The sequence below is a fragment of the Ruditapes philippinarum genome, unplaced genomic scaffold (genome assembly GCF_026571515.1).
Source record: "Ruditapes philippinarum isolate M1 unplaced genomic scaffold, ASM2657151v2 ctg6801_1_1_1_1, whole genome shotgun sequence".
NCBI classification, from domain to species: Eukaryota; Metazoa; Mollusca; class Bivalvia; order Venerida; family Veneridae; genus Ruditapes; species Ruditapes philippinarum.
The window spans coordinates 51,359-75,652 of NW_026865602.1; the positions used below are offsets into that span (position 1 = coordinate 51,359).

General features: G+C 32.4%; 1 protein-coding gene across 1 annotated transcript; it reads left to right on the forward strand.

Moving 5' to 3' along the window:
- Nucleotides 1–36: 36 nt before the first annotated feature.
- Nucleotides 37–23,124, forward strand: LOC132729703 (poly(A)-specific ribonuclease PNLDC1-like; the record flags this gene model as incomplete). Its single annotated transcript, XM_060715524.1, has 14 exons — nucleotides 37–387; nucleotides 7,827–7,863; nucleotides 8,387–8,462; nucleotides 12,828–12,875; nucleotides 14,455–14,549; nucleotides 15,087–15,184; nucleotides 15,332–15,423; nucleotides 16,673–16,816; nucleotides 17,345–17,500; nucleotides 18,312–18,376; nucleotides 19,586–19,653; nucleotides 19,923–19,976; nucleotides 20,741–20,783; nucleotides 22,999–23,124. Coding segments are annotated over exons 5-14 (917 nt in total), but the record flags the coding sequence as incomplete, so codon positions are not given.
- Nucleotides 23,125–24,294: the final 1,170 nt, after the last annotated feature.

The following is a 24,294-nucleotide window of genomic DNA, read 5'->3' on the forward strand; positions in this document are numbered from 1 at the left end:
ATTTACAGTTATTTAGAAATTAAAATAACCTTTTTTTGAATGTTTTTTGCAATTGATTGAATATAATGATGTTGTAATGTGTGATGTGTTTTTGATTTGAAAGTACATACAAATGTAGTACATGCAGTCTTTATTCAGATATCATAGGTTGACCACAAAACTGTAGTAACTTGTATAAAATAAAGAAGGACATGCAACAGTTTTGCAATCAACCCCCCAATATAGTCTCTAGCAGGTATTTGAATGTAGAACAGTACTATCATGAATAGGTTACTTAGTAAGGAAATAAATAATGTTCTTTTATATATTTTAGATTGTTTGATGATGGGGCTGAAAGGTACCAAAACTTGAGGAAAACTATAACACAAATCACCATTTGTCAGTTAGGTATGAAAGGTTTTAAATTGGTAACCCATTATCAAAGTATATTGTATTAGTCCAAGAGATGGCGGGGTTTTATTGCAATTTACCGTATCACCAAAAGAAACATTGCCATAATAAAGTATATTGTTTGTAGTTTCTAAAAACCCATTTCTTAAGTTACGCAGCCCGGGCAAAAATATGAAAATTCAAGATGGCCGCCAATATGGCCGCCAAAAATTACAAAATACCACATAATTTTTGTTTCTTGATTTTTTACATACGGATTTTGTACAATGTAGTTTTAATTGCACAATATCAGGTAAAATATGCCTACTTTATGATTCAATCAAGCAAAAATGACAATTATATGGCAAACTTTAAAATTATCACTATCAATTTACCTAAAAAGTGGTAAAAAATAGCATTTTTTGACAATATGATGACTTTCGTTTTTCCGTATTAAAACAATATAAATGGAATTGCATTGAAATTGTGTGTACTTTATCAATTTAACATAGCTAGACAAGTTAAGCATAAAAAATCATTATCTGAGTATTTATGATGTAAGAGTAGAGCTTCAAAAGTGGGTGGGGTAAAATTACCGAAAAAATATTCAAAATTACAATGTTCCCAAAACATGCATTTACATTATAATTTCAGTTTAATGTATAGGATATTGTGTTTAAATTGTATGTTATTTGTCATTTGAACATTTCTTGATAAGTTTAGCATAAAACTTCTTTACCTTATCATTTATCACAGGTGAGTACAGCTTTAAAAGTGGGTGGGGTAAAATAACCGAGAAAAAAAGAGGGGGAAAAAAATGAAGAAAAAAAGTTCAAAATTATTAAGCTTCTAAAACTTGCCTGTACTTTACAATTTTAGTGTTTTTATCATGTAATTGAATTTTGTGATAAGAAATATAAAAATTGTATTACATTAAAGAAGAAAGAAACATCATGACATCGCAATTTAAAATTAGAATGAAATTATGTCATAGTTGTCTGTCTTTTATCAGTTGTTTATAGTTTGACAAGTCATTAAAAGTAGTTAACTTATCATATATCTTAGAATTTTAAAACTCGGTGGGGAAAAATAACACCTCAACCATTAAATATAATGAACTTGCTTCTTTTGTTCTATTATAATATATGTCCAACAATTATGTGATGGCATTTTATATGTTTTGAAAACAAAAATATTGTATACTAGATAAATACTTTTTTGAAAAGATTTTTTTATAATGTTCTTTCAGCAAAATTTGTAAAATAGTTTTGGTTGACACGTCATCAGTATCATTTTAACTTTGACTATTTTATTATCTTAAACATGAAAGAAAAGAGAAATGGTTATTGTCATTGGTAAAAGGAGCATTTATTAATGAATGTTGTGCAAATATCATACTGAATAAAATCACAGTCATAGAAAATTGCAATAGTGGATAGCAAAAGGTATTTAAGCCTTAATGGACATATCAATTAAATTTAAAACACAATTTCTGCACAAAAGAAAACAGTCAATTTCAATACTTAAAATAAAAGCAGCATTTTATGCCCCTCTCCTACAAAAAATTGAGAGGAATTATTATTTGTACAGTGCCATCCCTTCTTCCATATTCCTTACTTTGAGTGTGGTCCATACCTTTGCATATTTTGCATACATAAATTGTGCACTGATGGTCATGTCAAGTCAATAATTATGTCATTCCTGGATTGATTTTTGAAATAAATTAATAAAAATGTTTTTTGACATTATATTAATGTGTGACATTCAAAAATCAAGTCACACTTGTACTTCCATATTCATAATATGATTAATAGATGGCGTTGTCTTTCCAACGACATTGTCATTCATGGATGATTTTTTTACAATTATGCATAATTTGTTTTACATTGATCTGATGTGTATCACGCCAAAACAAGATGTGTTGCTCAAAGTCACCTCTTAATTTTTCATTTTATGCGTTGATACTCTTGTCTGGTCAACAATTCTGAGTTGCACAGATGTGTTGCATTTTAAGGTCGAAAAGTAAATAATCAAGTCTCTGGCTCAAAGGTTAAGGTCATAATTGTCAATTGTCATAATTTGTACATAAATTTGTAAATCTTTGATAGATTTTGGAAATATTATGCGTAAAAATGCTGCTTATTAAATGGATAATCGACCTCAAGATGTAAACTTTACTATAATTATGACAATGTTTCCAAATGTATACAATATAATCTGAGAGCTTAGGTTTCTTGCTATGCAGGTAATATGCAAGCATAGTTTTCATAGATAGATTTAGGGCATGATAACAACAACAAAAGAAGGTTAATAAATGCCATATAATTAAGTCAGTCGCTATGTCCATCTGTAGTATGCCTGCCTAGCTCAATGAGAGAGCAATAAGAAATGAAGAAGTCACTTGCTTCATCCTCCGACAAAGTAAATTTCTTTTTGAAAATAAATCTCTCATCGCTTATTCAAATATCATGTGAGGTAAACAGGGGTCACTTGCTCAGAAATTTGCTACTTAATTATCAAGGAAATCCGGTTAGGTGGATCGAAAGCCGAAATAAGACCAAAACATTTGTTATAGAACACCAAATTTATGTTTCGCCCATTGTTTTCTCATTAACACATCCTGATAATTAGGGGACCATACGCCACTTTTAATGTACTGGCTGAAAAAAGTCATTTTGAGCTTTCCATGATGACCTCCGTATTAACACATCTGCGAATGTTTCAAAATTCAAATTTTACTATTTCATGCTAAAGGTTGAATTATCCTTGAGGAGGTGCTTGGGGTTGTGGACGGTAGTTTGCACTATTCAGTACCATCCATGAACAGGCTCAATAAACCAAGTCTGCAACATTTTCAATTTTACTGTTTATTGGAAGTTCTTTAGGGATTGTATTTTTTCCCTATTCACACCTGTAACTTATGCCAGACTAGCATTGTTTAGAATAAATATGCTCGAAATCGTTCAAGCAAATAGAATGAAAAACGGAAAGCTTTAAGAATACACAATATGGCACACTTACGCTCGTTTCTTTTATGCCTATTTTTTGGACAGCAGTGATATATGCAAGCTTCTAACAACGTCCTCCAAGCAAAATTCAGTATTTAAACAAAAATGTAGTGAAATTATAAAAGTGAAACTTAAAATTTTAAACATCCGTAGACAAGTTCATAAGACGGTAATCAAGGGATCTTCAATGTAACAATTGCGCCACTCCATCAAAAACAGTATATGGACCCAAGTAAAAAATAATGCGTGTAGCCTAAATATGAAAATTATGTTGAACTAGATAATTGAACTTTTTAAAATAGGGTTATGAAGTCTTAATATCAGATAAAAGCCACCAAGGAGAAATCTTAAGTCAGGCAACACATCCTTAAGGGTGATATTCAGTATTCACGAAGGAATACTAGAACCACCCAACGGGGAAAAAAGTCAAAAAGAAAAAAACTAAAACTATGCAACACAGCAATGTTATTGTGCTGAAAGATTTTCTAGGATCAAAAATATAACATCCTAGATTGATCAAACTGTCAGGAGCTGATGCATCATTTTTGCCATCTACACCGTCAGTGCTCAGTGTGATTTTGAAGCACTCACAAAATACTGACATTTAAAATCTTATTTCTGCTAAATAGTGAGACAACACATAACATAGCTAGTGGATCTGAAGGAAACAGCGACTATGTACTTATAAATGTAAATTACAACTAAATGATGGTCGGTTGCTTTATGTGAAAATTGTTGCTTTTAAATCGACTTTTGTACAGAATGTATTAGTGCATAATTTCAAGATGTATGTATTTCTATGACAAGTATTGATAGCTTAAACATGTTTTAACTATTTGGATGTTTTGTGTGCAGTAACATTCACAACTTTTGCTAAACTTATTCATATATGATTGCTAATTTTATAAATGACAATTCTTCTTACCTTTGTCAAATTAAAAAATGATGATGTGTTTATATCATATTTCACAACTACACTCTCACAAAATGCATTTCACAGACATCATGTTCTTGATTAATATATAAGTGTGTCTTTTGATGTTGCACTTATTCATTATCCCTCATGTACAGACTCAATCAAACCGAGTCTGCAATTCTTATGTTATTTTGTTGTGATTAATGCTTCCAAGGGATCACTTTGTTTCCAGAATTTTGTACTTCACAACAGCAGGTGTTATGTGCCGTGTGGCAGCCGTAAAAAGTTGCCCCGTACTTCACTTCAGTGTTGTTATATTTTCTGGTCCTTCGGGATCATTGATGCCAACACTATAAAGTGTTGAGAATTGAGTACCGCTCAAGCCGGTGCTAGGGGGGCGTGAGGGATGTTGCACTTATTCATTATCCCTCATGTACAGACTCAATCAAACCGAGTCTGCAATTCTTATGTTAATTTGTTGTGATTAATGCTTCCGAGGGATCACTTTGTTTCCAGAATGTTGATGTATTTAATGCACTCTTTCTTAATTTTAATTATGATGCAAAATTTCTTACCTTTATCAAAGGCACATTATGCCTAAAAAACAAATAAATTAAATAACGGTTAAAGAGAATGTAATATGCTTGTTACCTGAATAAAATAGCAATAAATCTAAAATACTTTGTAGTAAATGTAGCAAAATGTAAGCAAAGTAGTACTTTAACTTCCTTCCATACAAACTACTTATTCACAAAAACTATACGTATTGCCAAAACGTAACAGATAAAATAGTTCAAGTGATTGGCCAGTGAGTAAAGATATGCCGATAACATAAAACTATACCAAAATTAAAAAAGCTTTAGAGAAAGGAAGCTTTTCTGAGGCATAATAGGCCTTTAAGGAAAACATAATCAATTACAGGTGTTATAAATATGTATCAAAATTAATGAAATTACATTTTTTTTGTAGAAAGAACGTAATAAAAACTGTTTCTGTCCATAAGAGTATGTTGTAAAAGCATCGTGATGTCTTCAGGTCTAAGTTCAATTTTATCCCACACACTTTTTAGTGCTTCTTTTCTGAGACTCATGCCTCGCGACAATTTCAATTAAAACACAGTTACATCTATTTTATGTTACAAAGATGAAACAAAAGTTACCAAAATACTAGTATGTTGTTTTTATACATTTTTGTGTGAATTAATTATGATAAATAAAACATTTAAATGATGTTTTTTTCTTAATTGATTACAGAATTTATCTACTGGAATTTGAAAATAATTGTATTTGCTATACAGCCTCTTTTTTACCATAAAAAACATCTTTTTGAGTACACACATACAAGATTTGATAAGTTTTCACTCCATACACTATAGATAAACACAGTGTAAATACATAACGTCATTATAACTGGCGCTTTTTAGTAAGGACCATATTAACTTGACCAACAATAGGGAGTGCATCTTTCCAAACTTTTTTATTCAAAAATATTCAGTAAGAATTTCGTAGATTTCACAAAAATATCTGCAATATAAGTGTTTTACCAAAATATTACTATGCTAGGAACATCGTTAACATAATTTATTGATATTAATTGTCAGAAAATGGCAAAACATGACTATTAAACATTAAAAAGTAAAAGCATGTTCTGTTAGCTCTTTAATTTTTAAAGTGTTATGTCGGACCCATTTTTTCCCCTCTGTGATACATTCTCTTGTAATGATTTTCATGCCAATCTATTACAGCTATAATCAACTAAAACAACTGTAGCACAATTCTTCTACTTTGTGTCAAGAAGATATACTAAAAGGCAACAAAATGCAAAAACTGTGTTTTTTTTACCTATTAAATTTTTGGTTAATTGTGATAATCTTAAAGGTTGCTATGACATGATGTTTCTTTTCTTCTTAAATGTAATACATATTTATATATCTTACCACAAAATTCAATTAATATATGATTATTGCACTTAAATTGTAAAATAAGGGCAAGTTTTAGGAGCTTATTAATTTTTAACGCGCTTTATTGGGGGTTATTTTACCCCACCCACTTTTGAAGCTGTACTTTTCTGTTATAAATGCGTCAGGTAATGAATTTTTATGCTTAACTTATCAAAACATGTTCAAATGATAAAGAACATACAATTAAAACACAATTTCCTATACATTAAACAGAAATTATAAAGTAAAGGCAAGTTATGGGAACATTGTAATTTAAATTTCTTTTTCGGTAATATTACCCCACCCACTTTTAAAAATCTACTCTTACGGCATAAATGCCCAGAAAATAATTTTTTTATGCTTAACTTGTATATCTATGTTAAATTTATAAAGTACACACATTTTAAATGCATTTTCGTTTATATTGTGTAAATACGGAAAAACGAAAGTCATCATATTGTCAAAAAATGCTATTTTTTACAACTTTTTTGGTAAATTGATAGTGATAATTTTAATGTTTGCCATATAATTGTTATTTTTACTTGATTGAATCATAAATCAGCCATATTTTATCTGATATTGTGCAATTGAAACTACTTTGTACAAAATCCGTATGTAAAAAATCAAGAAACAAACATTATATGGTATTTTGTAATTTATGGCGACCATATTGGCGGCCATCTTGAATTTTTGTACTTTTGCCCGGGTTGCGTAACTTAAGAATTGAGTTTTTAGAGACTACAAACAATATGCTTTATAATGATAATGTTTCTTTTGGTGATACGGTAAATTGCAATAAAACCCCGCCATCTCTTGGACTATATGTGCTCTATCTTAATGAGGTTAATGCACTAAGAGCAGATCTCACTGTCTGAGAAATTTTAGTGGATTTTGCCCTCTGGTTATCAGATGATTTACCAGACTTTTGCATTCCAAAGTCTTAAGTTGTATAGAATACAAGTTGTAACAAATGATGGATTACTTTATTGTGTATCTTTATTATTTTCATGAACTGGTTTTGTAAATATTTTAAGATTTGACCAGTGATGATTCTGGCTATTTTTCCCCCTGTATGTTTTTAAGTTTATAAAAAAATTATTTAATTTACATCTTTTATGTTCCATTTAATTTTTTTGCATGTACATATGACTTTCATCTTAAATATTGCTGAATTTAGTGTCTTCCCTTCCCTACTTGTATATTTCTACTCTTATTGATGGAGAAGTGTCTATTTTTGCATACAGAAAGAGTTAAGGTGATTTGTGTGAACTGTGTCTTTGAAATTAGCATGGAACACGAGATGCACTGCTTTATAAGATTTCATATACCTTTTCTTTTATAAATGGCTTATTGTTGCTCATTGTTTCATTGGGTTTTCGCATACTGTGTATGGTGAATAGCAATTGCTACTTAACTGGTTCCAGTTTTGCCATTTTTATTGAAAAAAGTCTGAAATTTCATCTGATGCCTTAATGAATAGAACAATGATTTTTGTTGATTTTACATTAAATTAGGTCTTTTTACATAAATTATATTTACTGCTGTTGCCTTATTTTCTTCCATTGTTATCAAATACATGTATGATTTTTTTCAGGATTATCTATATTTTCCAAAGTTAGTGATGAAAACAGGTATGTAAACAAACATGATGGTATAGTAATATAGTAATGTTAGAGTGTTACTGTATCACTACCTTACAGAAACAGTGTTTTCAACAAAAAAGCTTAGTAACTTCTTAAATTAGTGTGGCTGTTGTTAAACCAGTATTAATTTTATAGGTTTATGAAAACATAATTTGCATAATGCATACAGGGTTTCTATTCTTCGTCATAATCCATTACCTCTCTGTATTTTAGAGACATGATCGTTAACTATCAGTTACTATCGGATTGGGAATATTAGTTGTGTTTTACTAAACACACCTGGTACTCTCATACTTTATTTTCCATGTGAAGAAACTGTTGGCCAGCTATAACAAGATTAGAGGTTCTACCAATATGCCTTTTTGTGTCTAAAATAACACCCAGTGGGACATTTTGTGATCTTTCTCAACCAGCATTGCTAGAAAGTCAAAGTAAATCCATCATTACAGTGTTTGTGACGAATTTCCGGCAAGAACATTGGAAAAATAATTTTTTTTTTGTTTTTTTTCAGGTATGAAGCAAAAACCTACAATTTTTACCTGTATCCACCAACATTCGGACCTGTAGATGAGAGATTTGTGTGTCAGGTATTAACTTGTTGTTTTATGTACAGGTCTAACATCTAATCAATTATAATAAACATGCCAAATAGATGAAAATCAGTGATTATACCCGAACGTCACTGACCATTCTTGAAATCAGGTGACTGTCCGGGACGTTATGGCATGTATGATCATAAACTGTAAGGTAGGGGCTTCATGGCTGAGTGGTAAAGGAGGCTGACTTAAAGGCCAATAAAGCCTTAATAATTGCTATAATTTTTTTTCAATTTTTTAGCTCATCTGTCACAAAGTGACAGGGTGAGCTTTTGTGATCGCTTTTCGTCCGCCGTCCGTTGTCTGTCCGCCCTACCGGATAGGGATAGGGGGCCATCTAACTGTAAACAGAACAAAGGAGAACAATAGAGTTCATTCCGTAAAAATAGAGTAAGGGGCCATTGGCCCTCTATTAAACAAAAGAAAATAACAAAAGAAAGGGTCCCTTGTTCCATTTCGGCCGGATGTCCGTCCGTCCGTCCGTCGTCCGTCCGTAAACTTTTGCTTTAAATGACATCTCCTCATAAACCACTGAGCAAATTTCATCCAAACTTCACAGGAATGTTCCTTTGGTGGTCACCTTTAAAAATTGTTCAAAGAATTTAATTCCATGCAGAACTCTGGTTGCCATGGCAACCGAAAGAAAAATCTTTAAATATCTTCTTTTAAACAACCCTAAGAGCTAGAGCTTAGATATTTGGCATGAAACATCTTCTAGTGAGTGTCTACCAAGTTTGTTCAAATAAAAGCCCTGGGGTCAAAATTGGCCCCGCCCCAGGGGGTCATTGATTTTCCCTATATGCATATAGTAAAATCTTAAAAAATCTTCTTTTAAAGAACCATAAAAGCTAGAGCTTAGATATTTGGCATGAAACATCTTCTAGTGAATGTTTACCAAGTTTGTTCAAATAAAAGCCCTCGGGTCAAAATTGGCCCCCCCAGGGGGTCATTGATTTTCCCTATATGCATATTTTAAAAACTTAAAAAATCTTCTTTTAAAGAACCCAAAGAGCTAGAGCTAAGATATTAAGCATGAAACATCTTCTAGTGAGTGTCTACCAAGTTTGTTCAAATAAAAGCCCTGGGGTCAAAATTGGCCCGCCCCGGGGGGTCATTGATTTTCCCTATATGCATATAGTAAAAACTTAAAAAATCTTCTTTTAAAAAACCATAAGAGCTAGAGCTTAGATATTTGGCATGAAATGTCTTCTAGTGAGTGTCTACCAAGTATGTTCAAATAAAAGCCCTGCGGTCAAAATTGACCCCGCCCCAGGGGGTCATAGATTTTCCCTATATGCATATAGTAAAAACTTAAAAAATCTTCTTTTAAAGAACCCAAAGAGCTAAAGCTAAGATATTTAGCATGAAACATCTTCTAATGAGTGTCTACCAAGTTTGGTCAAATAAAAGCCCTGGGGTCAAAATTGGCCCCGCCCCAGGGGGTCATTGATTTTCCCTATATGCATATAGTAAAAACTTAAAAAAATCTTCTTTTAAAGAACTCAAAGAGCTAGAGCTAAGATATTTAGCATGAAACATGTTCTAATGGGTGTCTACCAAGAATGTTCAAATAAAAGCCCTGGGGTCAAAACTGGCCCCGCCCGGGGGGTCATTGATTTTCTTTATATGTGTATAGCAAAAACTTAAAAATCTTCTTTGAAAAAACCCAAATAGCTAGAGTTTAGATATTAAGCATGAAACATCTTGAAGTAAATATCTACAAAGTTTGTTAAAATAAATGCCCGGGGGTCAAAACTGGCCCTGCCCCAGGGGTGTCATTGTTTTTAACTATATGTGTATAGTAAAAACTTTAAAAATCTTCTTTTAAAAAACCCAATGAGCTAGAACTTAGATGTTTTGCATGAAACATCTTCTTATGGGTGTCTACCAAGTCTGTTCAAATAAACAAATAAAAGCCCTTGGGTAAAAATTGGCCCGGGGGGGGGGGGGCTATATACAGGTGAGCGACCTCAGGGCCATCATGGCCCTCTTGTTTTTTATTATTGTCGCCTATTCAGTTTATTAAAGTAACTCAATGGTCACATAACTGAGTCATATCTTGCTTCATTTGTGTTCTGGCAAAAGTACAGTTTTCGGGATTTTCGTATTTTGTATTGAAGTCAAAAACCCAATATGTTTACATTTTGCTACCTTTATTACAAATTATTTCTCATTCAGTGATATTTTCTAAACAATAAACATGATTTCTTTGATAAGCATCTTATATGTTTAAGATATTTTATTACAACATTATAAAACGCACATCTGCCTATTCTTATTAGAAAGAAAAATAAAATGCTCATTTCTCAGACTTAATGTGCCTTTAAGAAAAACTTCAATTTCACAATGGGGCTTTAGACTGTGATAGCACTTTTGTAAATTTCATTTAGTGGCCTTTGATACCCCTTTCAAAACTAGGAAGGGAAATTATGTTACTCTTGAAGGGGGGTTATGAAAGGGGTTTTAATTCTGTTTGTCAGTATCACTATAGTTGTCTTCCACTTATTTTTAGCTCACCTGTCACAAAGTGACAGGGTGAGCTTTTGTGATCGCTTTTCGTCCAGCGTCCGTCCGTAGTCCGTCCGTCGTCCGTCCGTTCGTTCGTAAACTTTTGCTTTAAATGACATCTCCTCATAAACCACTGAGCCAATTTCATCCAAACTTCACAGGAATGTTCTTTGGTGGTCACCTTTAAAAATTGTTCAAAGAATTTAATTCCATGCAGAACTCTGGTTGCCATGGCAACCAAAAGAAAAAACTTTAAATATCTTCTTTTAAAAAACCATAAGAGCTAGAGCTTAGATATTTGGCATGAAACATCTTCTAGTGAGTGTCTACCAAGTTTGTTCAAATAAAAGCCTTGGGGTCAAAATTGGCCCCGCCCCTCGGGGTCATTGATTTTCCCTATATGCATATAGTAAAAACTTAAAAAATCTTCTTTTAAAGAACCGTAAGAGCTAGAGCTTAGATATTTGGCATGAAACATCTTCTAGTGAATGTCTACCAAGTTTGTTCAAATAAAAGCCCTGGGGTCAAAATTGGCCCCGACCCAGGGGGTCATTGATTTTCCCTATATGCATATAGTAAAAACTTAAAAATCTTCTTTTAAACAACCCAAAGAGCTAGAGCTAAGATATTAAGCATGAAACATCTTCTAGTGAGTGTCTACCAAGTTTGTTCAAATTAAAGCCCTGGGGTCAAAATTGGCCCCGCCCTGGGGGTCATTGATTTTCACTATATGCATATAGTAAAAACTTAAAAAATCTTCTTTTAAAGAACCATAAGAGCTAGAGCTTAGATATTTGGCATGAAACATCTTCTAGTGAATGTCTACCAAGTTTGTTCAAATAAAAGCCCTGGGGTCAAAATTGACCCCGCCCCAGGGGGTCATAGATTTTCCCTATATGCATATAGTAAAAACTTAAAAACTCTTCTTTTAAAGAACCCAAAAAGCTAGAGCTAAGATATTAAGCATGAAACATCTTCTAGTGAGTTTCTACCAAGTTTGTTCAAATTAAAGCCCTGGGGTCTAAATTGGCCCCGCCCCGGGGGTCATTGATTTTCCCTATATGCATATAGGAAAAACTTAAAAAATCTTCTTTTAAAGAACCCAAAGAGCTAGAGCTAAGATATTTAGCATGAAACATCTTCTAATGAGTGTCTACCAAGTTTGTTCAAATAAAAGCTCTGGGGTCAAAATTGGCCCCGACCCAGGGGGTCATTGATTTTCCCTATATGAATATAGTAAAAACTTAAAAAATCTTCTTTTAAAGAACTCAAAGAGCTAGAGCTAAGATATTTAGCATGAAACATGTTCTAATGGGTGTCTACCAAGTATGTTCAAATAAAAGCCCTGGGGTCAAAACTGGCCCCGCCCAGGGGGGGGTCATTGATTTTCCTTATATCTGTATAGCAAAAACTTAAAAATCCTCTTTGGAAAAACCCAAATAGCTAGAGTTTAGATATTAAGCATGAAACATCTTTAAGTAAATATCTACAAAGTTTGTTAAAATAAATGCCCGGGGGTCAAAACTGGCCCTGCCCCAGGGGTGACATTGTTTTTAACTATATGTGTATAGTAAAAACTTTAAAAATCTTCTTTTAAAAAAGCCAATTTTTAGCATGAAACATCTTCTTATGGGTGTCTACCAAGTCTGTTCAAATAAACAAATAAAAGCCCTCGGGTAAAAATTGGCCCGGGGGTGGGGGCCTATATACAGGTGAGCGACCTCAGGGCCATCATGGCCCTCTTGTTTACATAAAACAAAAGTCTAAATGAAATTAACAAAAAACCAGCACTTATTATCTAAGTAATCATATGTATTTCTATATATTTGCAATGTTGTTTTTTTTCAGGCCTCCAGTTTAAAGTTTTTGTGCTCCTATGATTTTGATTTTAACAAGGTTTGTTCCTGAAATAATAATATGTTTGGATATTTTGTTTCCACTTTCTAAGACTTTTGTTTAAATACAAAGTTGACTCTCGGTAACTCGAAATCCAAGGGACTGGGCATTTTACTTCGAGAGAAACGGAATTCGAGTAAGGTGGATCTGTCGCCATTACATTGACATTCGTACATGTATATACATGTGCCTGATTTAAAGTACAAAGAAGTAGGTTTATTATTGCTGATAGCGGCAATGCTACAATATTTAACCGTTGAAATGACGGTAAACCACTTTCAACTACAAATTATGAACAAAAATATATAATTTAATACATGTATATAAATAGTGAAACATAAACACAAACATTCGTAGCAATGACATAAATGCAAGTTTGTCAGTATTCATCAGTAAAGCACATGTTTATAATAAACACTCATGACATATCATTACAATAAAAGCACAATAACACTTTTATTTCAACAACAATTTATCTTACATTAGAAGTGAATTGATCATCGGACAAAAACGAAAGTAGCAACTATCGTGAACCGGAAGTACATATTAATGTATGCAATATGACGGAACATTAATTATACAAATGTCATTTACGTTGATAACACACATCAATACCTAGGCTATTTTATTACTAACACCTGTCAGACTGGCACGAGTCTTAATTTTGTTATCTAACTGTAAAAACCAATTAAGTCCTGAAACCGATTAAAGCCACTTTTACGACGTGTTTATAATACATGATGACCGACAATTAAAATTTTTAGGAACGTGTGTATTACAAGAGACAACATCTCACCTTGATGTTGCTGACCTTTGATCAGTCGGCTGTTTGCACAATTCGACTAATTGAGATGAAAATATGTTGGACTTTAATTGACAGGACCAAATTTTCTTTTCGACTAAACAGGAGTCTCGGTAAGTCAAAATTTGACCTAAGCGGAATTAAAATACAAAGATAAAGAAGGAAATTTGACGGGACTTTAGAAATACTTCGACTTACGCGGAATTTTGAGTAAAGCGATTTTGACTTATTGAGAGTCAACTGATAAGAATGATAATATGCTGTCTATAAATTAATGATTGTTTGTGATGTACATAACAGGGTCATATGTGGATGAGCAGTTAAGATTGTTGACTTCTTCTAACCATTTGCTTCTCAAGCGTCATTATTTCTACATGTAAGAAAGTTATCCAGCAAGCTTAAGGAATGTGGGTGGTTCTACTCGGGTGCCTGTTTGTGCCTGAAATAATGTACAGACTTGCATCTGAGATCTTAGACTCCAGCAGTAAAGCTGGAAAGTGGCCATATGACCTATACAGTGTTGGTGCGAAGTGAAACCCAACCAAAAAACAAAAAAAACCCACTTACTTGTTTTTGTCAAATCTCTGTGGCCAAGTATTTAAAGTTGCCGCCATCAAATCACTTGCCCCTTACTTCTTTGGGTTCAAATCCCATGTAATCAATTGACTGGCTATTAGTCAGTTAAGATTACTCAGTAGCTTATAAGCCCTGCCTAAGTTCACCTGTCATCACCTTTTTATTATTATTTTATATAGTTTATTATTTATATTCACACAGTTTATATATGAGGGAGTTTCATACATGAATGGCAAGCAGGAGGAAGACATTAGGGACCATATGGCTAGCAAAGCCATGTTTGCTGGGTTAGAAAGGTAAGTTTAAAATTTAATACTTGTTTTCTTAAGTTTGATAAGATGAACATAGGAAAAAAGTTGATACATATTTTCTTCTGTTGGAAGGATCTTTATATCTCAAGTTCTGATTCAAAGACATATTGTCCAACCTTGATTATTTGCATTGCTGTAGCCTTCAATTTTATTTTAAATAATGGATGCATTTTAAGTACAAGTGAGACTGTCTTAATAACTCCTTGTTTTTAGCCACGCTCTGTTCACAGTGATCCTATTATATCCCCACTTGAAGCATATGTCACTCTAAATGGTGTTTCTGTAGCGACTTTCTGTGCGATTTTTCGAAATTTGTCAATCATATCATCGAGCATTTAATTTCTGAAACTTACATGTACACAATTTACTGATAATCAATTGGAGGAAGTTGATGAACAATAAGAAATATGGCAGGTATTGGAATAAAGGGTTTTTGAAACCAATTAATTTTCTTGGAGAATCAGAAAAATATAACGGCACTGAAATATGGAGCATTGAATTTTATTGAATTATTATTTGCAGAAATTTAGATGAGAAGAATATAGAACAGATATGTTCAAAAGTTGCGAAATGGTTTGTTGATGAAGAAGATATCAAAGTGATGATTTTAGAAAAACAAGGTACATGGACAGTTGAATAATCTTTCTAATGAATTCTTCCCAAGCATACTTCATTTATCAACAATATTTCATTTTAAAGGTATTCTTAGAAAACCAGGTTTTATGATAATACCTTGTCACTTGTTTTTTTTCTTTCTTTATTTTCAGAGATGAAGAGAATACCTATGTATATTTTAAGTACAGAACTAAAAGGAAGATTCCCAGCAATCTGGACTACTTTAAATACAGAGCAAAAATGTGTATGTGTTTCTTCCCTGTGTTTACTTACCTAAATGATTTTTTTATTAAGCTTTTTAGTTTGACAATTTGAAGATTTGGGTGAGCTATTTTACTCACCCATGTGTCAGCAATTGCCAGTTGTATACAAAAGTAGTTCTGATATTGAAATGATTTATCATAAAAGTACAGGTAGAAAAGTGTAAAGTAAGTGATATTTAGACTTCTGCACACAATACTTCATCACTAAAAGATAATTAATGGCAAGCAGTAAAAAAGCGAAGCATGATCCAGAGATATTAACTTGTGTACCAGTTTTTTTTCTCTCTAAAAAGCTTACTTTTTCTATATAAAACCAATTAAAATAATACTAGATTTAGGGTTTTCAGGTTTTCTGATATTTTTAACTTGCACCAATATATTTCCAATGAGAAGCTTTTTGGAAACTAATACAGTACACTTAATATTAAAAAGCTTTTGGGAAATTAAAGAAATAGTATCTTTGGGCAGCTTACTAAAATGGGCCTTTAAATTAGCCTGAAATCATATGAGAAAACCAGGATCTTAATGAGCCTTTAAATTAACCTGAAATTATATGAGAAAACCAGGGTCTCAATGAGCCTTTAAATTAACCTGAAATTATATGAGAAAACCAGGATCTTAATGAGCCTTTAAATTAACCTGAAATTATATGAGAAAACCAGGATCTTAATGAGCCTTTAAATTAACCTGAAATCATATAAGAAATCAACGGTCTTAATGAGCCTTTAAATTAACCTAAAATTGTATAAGAAAACAATCCTCTTAATGGGCCTTTAAATTAACCTGAAATCATGAGAAAACCAGGGTCTCAATGAGCCTTTAAATTAACCTGAAATTATATGAGAAAACCAGGATCTTAATGAGCCTTTAAATAAGCCTGAAATCATATGAGAAAACCAGGATCTTAATGAACCTTTTAATTAACCTGAAATTATATGAGAAAACCAGGGTTTTAATGGGTCTTTACATTAACCTGAAATCATATGATAAAACCAGGGTCTTAGAATGAGCCTTTAAATTAACCTGAAATTATATGAGAAAACCAGGGTCTTAATGAGCCTTTAAATTAACCTGAAATCATAATATTATGATAAAACCAGGGTCTTAGAATGGGCCTGTCAATTAACCTGAAATCATATGAGAAAACCAGGGTCTTAATAGGCCTTTAAATTAACCTGAAATCATGTGAGAAAACTACAAATATGATATGATTATTAAATAATATTTCAGATAGAGATAGAGAGAATAAGTTTAGAGAAGAGACAGGAGTTAGAGGAATTACAGAAAAATGATCTGAGACAACATGAGGACACACTTCTAGAAAATATGCTAGGCTTTACACGTATATTCAAACTTATGACACAGTTAAAAAAGGTAAGAATTTAGACTTGATCTTCAGTTTTAAAGGAACTCCACAGAGGTCCAAAAGTCTGAATGCATTTATCAGCTGGGGCACTTAAAGCAGAAAGATGTGCAGAAGAAAGTACAGAACAATGCTCAGAAAAATATTGAAAATAACATATTTATGATATTCTTAGCCCGATTGGAATAAAAAGCATTGAAATAATTATTGTTGAAAAAATGAAGTGAGTGTTTGATCTACATTGCACTCACAAGTTACATATATGTAATAATATTCTCGAAAAATATTTGTCTCTTTTTTTCTGTTTTAATCAATCTTTGATAGTTTCATTTATCTTTTTGTTAGTTTAATCAATCTTTTTGTTAGTTTCATCAATCTTTTTGTTAATTTCATCAATCTTTTTGTTAGTTTCATTTCATCAATCTTTTTGTTAGTTTCATCAATCTTTTCGTTAGTTTCATCAATCTTTTCGTTAGTTTCATCAATCTTTTTGTTAGTTTCAGCTATAACTGGTGTTTCTGTATGTTTTATATTTCCAGCCACTGCTAGGACATAACTGTTTGATGGACTTGATGCTGATTTATGATAAATTTTACAACCCTCTACCTCAGTCATATACAGAATTTAAGACAAATCTTCATTCACTTTTCCCAACTGTGTTTGACACTAAGCATATAGTTTTAAGTATGAGACGGGTAAGTAATGTTCTTTGTTTTCAAGATACCTTTCATTTTAACATGTAGAATACTTTTTTGGTGGTAAATTTGTGTATGTGTTCTGAATGTTATCAAAACTTTTATTAGTGAAATATAATTCATATCGCACTGGACCAGTAAAATTCATGTGTTATAGTTTTGTTACTGCCCTGTATATTGAAAGAAACTGCAAAATAAAGGGCACAAGAGATTAAAGATTTTCAAGATCTTATGATATAGTCAATCCATTCTGCATAATTCTATGCTATACTGGGAAATATATATCGCCTGTGACCAAAACACTAAAAGCAAAACTCAAACAATACAGAATAAGATAAAATTGTAGCCATCATTGGTGGAAAATTTTTGTATCAAGATGTCAAAACAAAACTTGATAAGGTGCTAGCCAAGTATGACACATGTTTTGCAATTGTGTATGAGTCCAATAGAATCTGCATTGTTCTTATCAATGTATTATAACTTCCTTATTTCACACCACATTTGACATTTTTACAGAACTTGTTACTGAAAGACTACTACAATAAGGATTTGATATGGATTTTTGGACTCTCAAAAATGAAAAGGAAATTGGATCGAGTATCATGTTCATTTAAAATAGACTTTTTGGACTTAGCAAATAAAAATGATGCAAAGTAGGGTACGATATGCATTTGATATGGACTTGAAAATGAAAATATGTCAAATTGATAAGATTGCATCCAATAATGATTTCTATTGAAACAACATGTGTTGCAAACCCTGAATGTTCATTGGTTATAATTTATAAGGTGTGGAATAATATATTGTACAGGATATGGCACAGACTGGGATGCTGCAACAAACAAGCTTAGGTGAACTTTATACAGATTTAGAAAGGTAAATCAGTTGATCATCTTTGATTTCTTTATAGGTTTTATTTTTAGTAAACAATTCTTGTTTTCATGTGAGGAATCTATCGTGCTAGGTAATGGAAGGCTGGTGGTCCTACCGGATGCCTGGTTGTGTTTTTAATTAAGCATGGAGGTGCATTTGAAAGCTTGCGTCACTAGTTGAGGTGGAAATTGACCATATAAAATTACAGTCGACTCCGGTTATAACGAACTCAATGGGACATCAAAATATCGTTTGTTATATCCGAAGTTCGCTAAAAGCGAAGTAGCAACAACTTTCTGACTTGTTTGGATGGGGAAATTTGCCTTGAAAAAGCCATACTCTTCACTGGTTACCGGTGTAACTGGTATTTTACTGCAGCAGTTATTTAATGCGGGCATTTTATTGAGCAATATATTATGTACATGGTGCATATATTTATTCATGTATTAATTGTCTATAAAGTTCTTACCATTTGTTTTCTTTTGCTATTTGTTTATTATCGTTTGGTTAATATTGCAAACACAAAAAATCGATGATTTGGAAATTATCGGGTATTTACAGCAATCAGCTGAGGGTGTGAAATACAAATTTTCCGTAACAAGTAGGAAATTATGTTGTGAGAACTGTTTATCAAAATCTTTATTCTCTGAAGCCATAACTAACCTGTACAATCATTTGATTGTTTAATTATCGGATAGCGTTATTCATGTACTGATCCTTATTGAGCGCATCCGGATATTTTAATTATAACAGTTTGTTATAACCGAGGAAATATAAATGTTTTCCGTCATTTGGGGCTTGAAAAAATGGTTCGTTATAGCCGAAAATTCGTTATGAGCGAGTATGTATTAAGCGATGTGATTTAATACAAAATGAAGAAGGAATTGGCCGGGGATGTCATATTTAGTTTTCTATTAACGATAATTTGTTATAAGCGAGTTCGTTATAAGTGGAGTCGACTGTATAACCTTAGCAGTATCTTTGTGACTAAAACCTCATTATGAAATTATTACAGAGTTAATGGTACCAATTAAACAAACAAATAAAAGTTGAAAAATTTATGTTAAGGTACAAAATTTATACAATTTCTTTACAATTGATTACTTAAGCCCATCTTATTATTTATCTTGAAGTGATGAAAAATGCTATATTCAGGGTTATCTTTGTATTGATTTTGGTCATAATTATATTATTTTAATGTGTTATTTATAGCGAGAAAGGACAAACGATAGTGTTACATTCACCTGTTGTTAACCATGCCGAGGGATTTGACAGATATAGTGAGTGTATAAAATATATATTTTTTTTTAAACAAACAATTGGTCTGTCTGCTCTGCTTAATTATATAAGAGAGAGCTTTGGATAAGTAATCAAAGAATGGGACAAAATCCACATTTGATGAGCTCCGGGTAACATCTATTGGGTATTGTTATTATTATACAGTCAACTTAATCATGACAATAGTAAAATAGACAAATTATTTTATTGTAGTTTATTTGTTACAATCTGTTCTAGCTAATGTTTAGTTTGTTTTGATGCTTTTCTTCAGAATCTGATGAGTTACCACATGAAGCAGGTTTTGACGCGTATATGTGCGGAGTTGGTAAGCATTACTCTTCCAGAGTATTAACATTATAGTTTTGTCCATTACTGTATAAGTTGTTAAGTTAGCAACACAGAAATATTGGGTAATTTTGCGAAAATCAGAAAATCACTAAAATTTTCTCTAGTATAAATGTTAACCAACCTTACAATAATTTCTATACTTGCACATTTTCCTTATATAGCCTTGCACAAAATGTCTTGAATTTTAAATTTGGTAACTTTTTTGCGGAAATATCCACTTATTCAGTAAATAATTGTTAATTCTACTGACATAAAACAGTTGGACAATTTCTGAAATGCACTCCTAAAACTTTATTCTTAGTATTAATTTTCTTTAAGCCACATATCGATAATGGTTCAACTTGTTTATCCTGTCTGTGCTTAAAGTGAATACTATGCAGAATGCACAATGTTTGTTTACAGAAGCTTTGGTATTATTACAATTATGTATCGAAACAACAACTTGCCCTTGTTGGGGTGTGAACCCACAAGGCCAGCAGTCCTGAGAGTACTCGGCTATACTTAGCTTGCTAGTCTGATGTGTTAAGCACTCGACTGATGAACCTTATATGTCAGATTCCTGTTTATATCATGGTTTGAGAGTTTGGACCGAAACTCGACCTTTATAATGGTATGCCTGTGTATTTTATAAATATATATATTTTATGTGTATTTTATAAATATATATATATATATATATATTAATTTCAATATCAATCAGAGAGTGGTGTGTATTTGATTCATGTTTTTTTTTTGTTTTAGTATTTCTGAGAGTTGGACATATACTGACATTCAAAGATAATAAGTAAGTTAACCCTTTGAGCATGAACGGGATTTAAATTTAAATGAGCCACGCCATGACAAAACCATCATAGTATGTTTGCGACCAGCATGGATCCAGACCAGCCAGGGCATACCGTTAGCCCCAGTACTTGACTGAACAACAGGATCCAATGAACATGTTCCGCTATACAAGGCACGCCTATTACTACCGTAGAGAAGACTGATAGCGAAAGCATGAGATCCTGTACAGACATAGCGCAGAAGCGAGTGCTGTGTCACTGATCCATAGCTGGTCGTCATAACACACTTATGTTGGTTATTTGACAGTCCTTTCTAAACATATTAGTAGTATATAGTTTATATAAAGGCAGAAGCAAAGTTGGAGGAAGTGGATTATTATGGCACTTATGCTATAGTCAGATTTGCAGAAGTTAAGTTTATGAAGCTAGGGTTAAGTAAAGAAAGCTATTGTTTAGTTTTTGAAGTTACGCTTAAAATTTGTTGACTTAAAACTTATGTAAGTAAAACTGACATCATTTATGAATAATGGCAGAGCAGGAAAGCGAAAATTTTAGAGACTGATGTGATTGGTAATATATTAAGATGGTGAAAGCGGCTCTAGAAAAGTAAAGTCTATGTAAGAAAAGGTTAATGTGGCTTAACATTTTTATTGAAGTTTTAAAAAAAACTTACATAAGTTTTGTGAAACACACTTACGATTTGCATAAGTTTAAACGCAAGGGTAAAGTTACGAAAATACTCTCAAAAAACTTACGCAATGTTAGTAAAACGCTGCCCAGGCAAACAGTCATTACTTAATTATTTAAAGATCATGTATGTTGTAATTAAACTTATTACCACACTTAAGTGCAGTTTTATATAATTATGATTCTAAAACGATTTTCAAACACTTAAGAATATGTAAAATATGTACTGCAAATATTTGTCCACATTATATGTCACCATTGTCATCATTAAAATATATGCATTCATTTCTTATTGAAAAATTTGACTTAGACTTTATAGAAAATAAATTTCTAATTACCTCCCTTTGTTAACATGAAATGTAAATTTGGTAACATCTTTACAAATAATGCTTTTTGGAACTTACAATATTGATTAATCTTTATTTGAGCATTATATTAATGATATAAAACCATAGGAAAATTAGTTACAGGATCTTTAATGGGACTCACAGTTCTTGTCTCATATATACAGTTCCCACAAAACAAGGGTTGTTAGCTTCCATTGTTTACAGAAATTATGGGTTTTTTTGGGGGGGAATTTTTCAGCTGTTGCTTTTAGATACATACATCAAGACAAATATGTGCAGAAAGTTTATATACATTTGGGCAGTTTATGACATTAGGAACATTTTTTTCAGACTTTTAACTAACATGTTTACATGTGATGTATTTTATGATTAACAGATTTGCATTGCTAAACATAATCCTATGTTGCCATTATGCATTATTGCAACAAGTATATTTTTTCTGTTGAATTATAAACATTATACATCTAGTATCAGTTTCAATTTTTGATTAAGATAAACATAAATATCCTTTTCCATAGCTCAATTGGTTAGAGCGCGAGACTTGTAATCTCAACATTGTGGGTTCGATTCCCAGGCTGGCCAACTAAAATTACTAATCAGTCTTTGGATGAGACTTTAAATCGAGGTCCCGTGTATGAGTGCTTGAACACTTGGAACGTTAAGGAACCAGGAGAAGCTTCTGGAATTGGGGCATCTTTCTGTATCTTGCACTATCCTCCAAAATATAAAATGACTAATACTCTTCTGGACGACCTGCCAATATGGGCAACTGGTGGCGAGTATAAATAAACTAAAATACACACACCGTTTTACTTTGCTTTTATTTGCAGTTTGATTTAATTCATACATAGACAAAACAACATTTATCACCAAACCTTTATGTTAATTAATTACAGTAAGAGAACTTTGTCATTTACCGGCATGATCAAACATGAAAATTTATTTTCATGTTGTAGAACATGGACCCTGCATTCTTGAAAACCTGGTTTTGCCATTACTCTTTCTTTATATATTTTTCAGTCATTCTCAGTAACTAAAAAAAATGAATTTCTTAGTGAGAGTTAGTGCATATTCAACATAAACAAATATCCCCCATATCTCATATTTGCATTATATCCAACAAAAGTTAAAAACATTTTTTAACACCTATAGTATATCATTTTGGAACTATTCTCATTTTCAGGTCCTCAGAAGTTATACCATGTATGTTCCGAAGATATTTACAAACATTAGAAAAGAAAAGAAACAAAATCAACGTAATTAGAGCTACTATAAATCATATTGTAAGTTTCACACCATTTTATCATATGTTTGTTGTGCCCGCTTTGAATGTCATAGAATTAGCATGCATTTTTAGCTCACCTTGCACAAAGTGCAGGTGAGCTTTTAGGATGGCCAACCAAATGGCGTCCGTCGTCTGTCGTCCGTCCACACTTTAAATATTCTAAGGACATCTTCTATGATACCGCAAGGCCAATGTTAATGAAACTTGGCAGGAATACTCTTTGTATGAAGCTCTATCAAGATTGTTCAAAGAATTCCATTTCATGCAGAACTCTGGTTGCCATGGCAACCGAAAGAAAAATCTTTGAATATCTTCTTTTAAAGAACCGTAAGAGCTAGAGCTTAGATATTTGGCATGAAACATCTTCTAATGAGTGTTTACCAAGTTTGTTCAAATAAAAGCCCTGGGGTCAAAATTGGCCCCGGCCCGGGGGGTCATTGATTTTCCCTATATGCATATAGTAAAAACTTAAAAAATCTTCTTTTAAAGAACTGTAAAAGCTAGAGCTTAGATATTTGGCATGAAACATCTTCTAGTGAATGTCTACCAAGTTTGTTCAAATAAAAGCCCTGGGGTCAAAATTGGCCCGGTCCCAGGGGGTCATAGATTTTCCCTATATGCATATAGTAAAAACTTAAAAAATCTTCTTTTAAAGAACCCAAAGAGCTAGAGCTAAGATATTTTAGCATGAAACATCTTCTAATGAGTGTCTACAAGTTTGTTCAAATAAAAGCCCTGGGGTCAAAATTGGCCCCGCCCAGGGGGTCATTGATTTTCCCTATATGCATATAGTAAAAACTTAAAAAATCTTCTTTTAAAGAACTCAAAGAGCTAGAGCTAAGATATTTAGCATGAAACATGTTCTAATGGGTGTCTACCAAGTATGTTCAAATAAAAGCCCTGGGGTCAAAACTGGCCCTGCCCCGGGGGTCATTGATTTTCCTTATATGTGTATAGCAAAAACTTAAAAATCTTCTTTGAAAAAAACCCAAATAGCTTGAGTTTAGATATTAAGCATGAAACATCTTTAAGTAAATATCTACAAAGTTTGTTCAAATAAAAGCCCGGGGGTCAAAACTGGCCCTGCCCCAGGGTGTCATTGTTTTAACTATATGTGTATAGTAAAAAAAAAAAATCTTCTTTTAAAAAACCCAATGAGCTAGAACTTAGATGTTTAGCATGAATTTTTTTTTC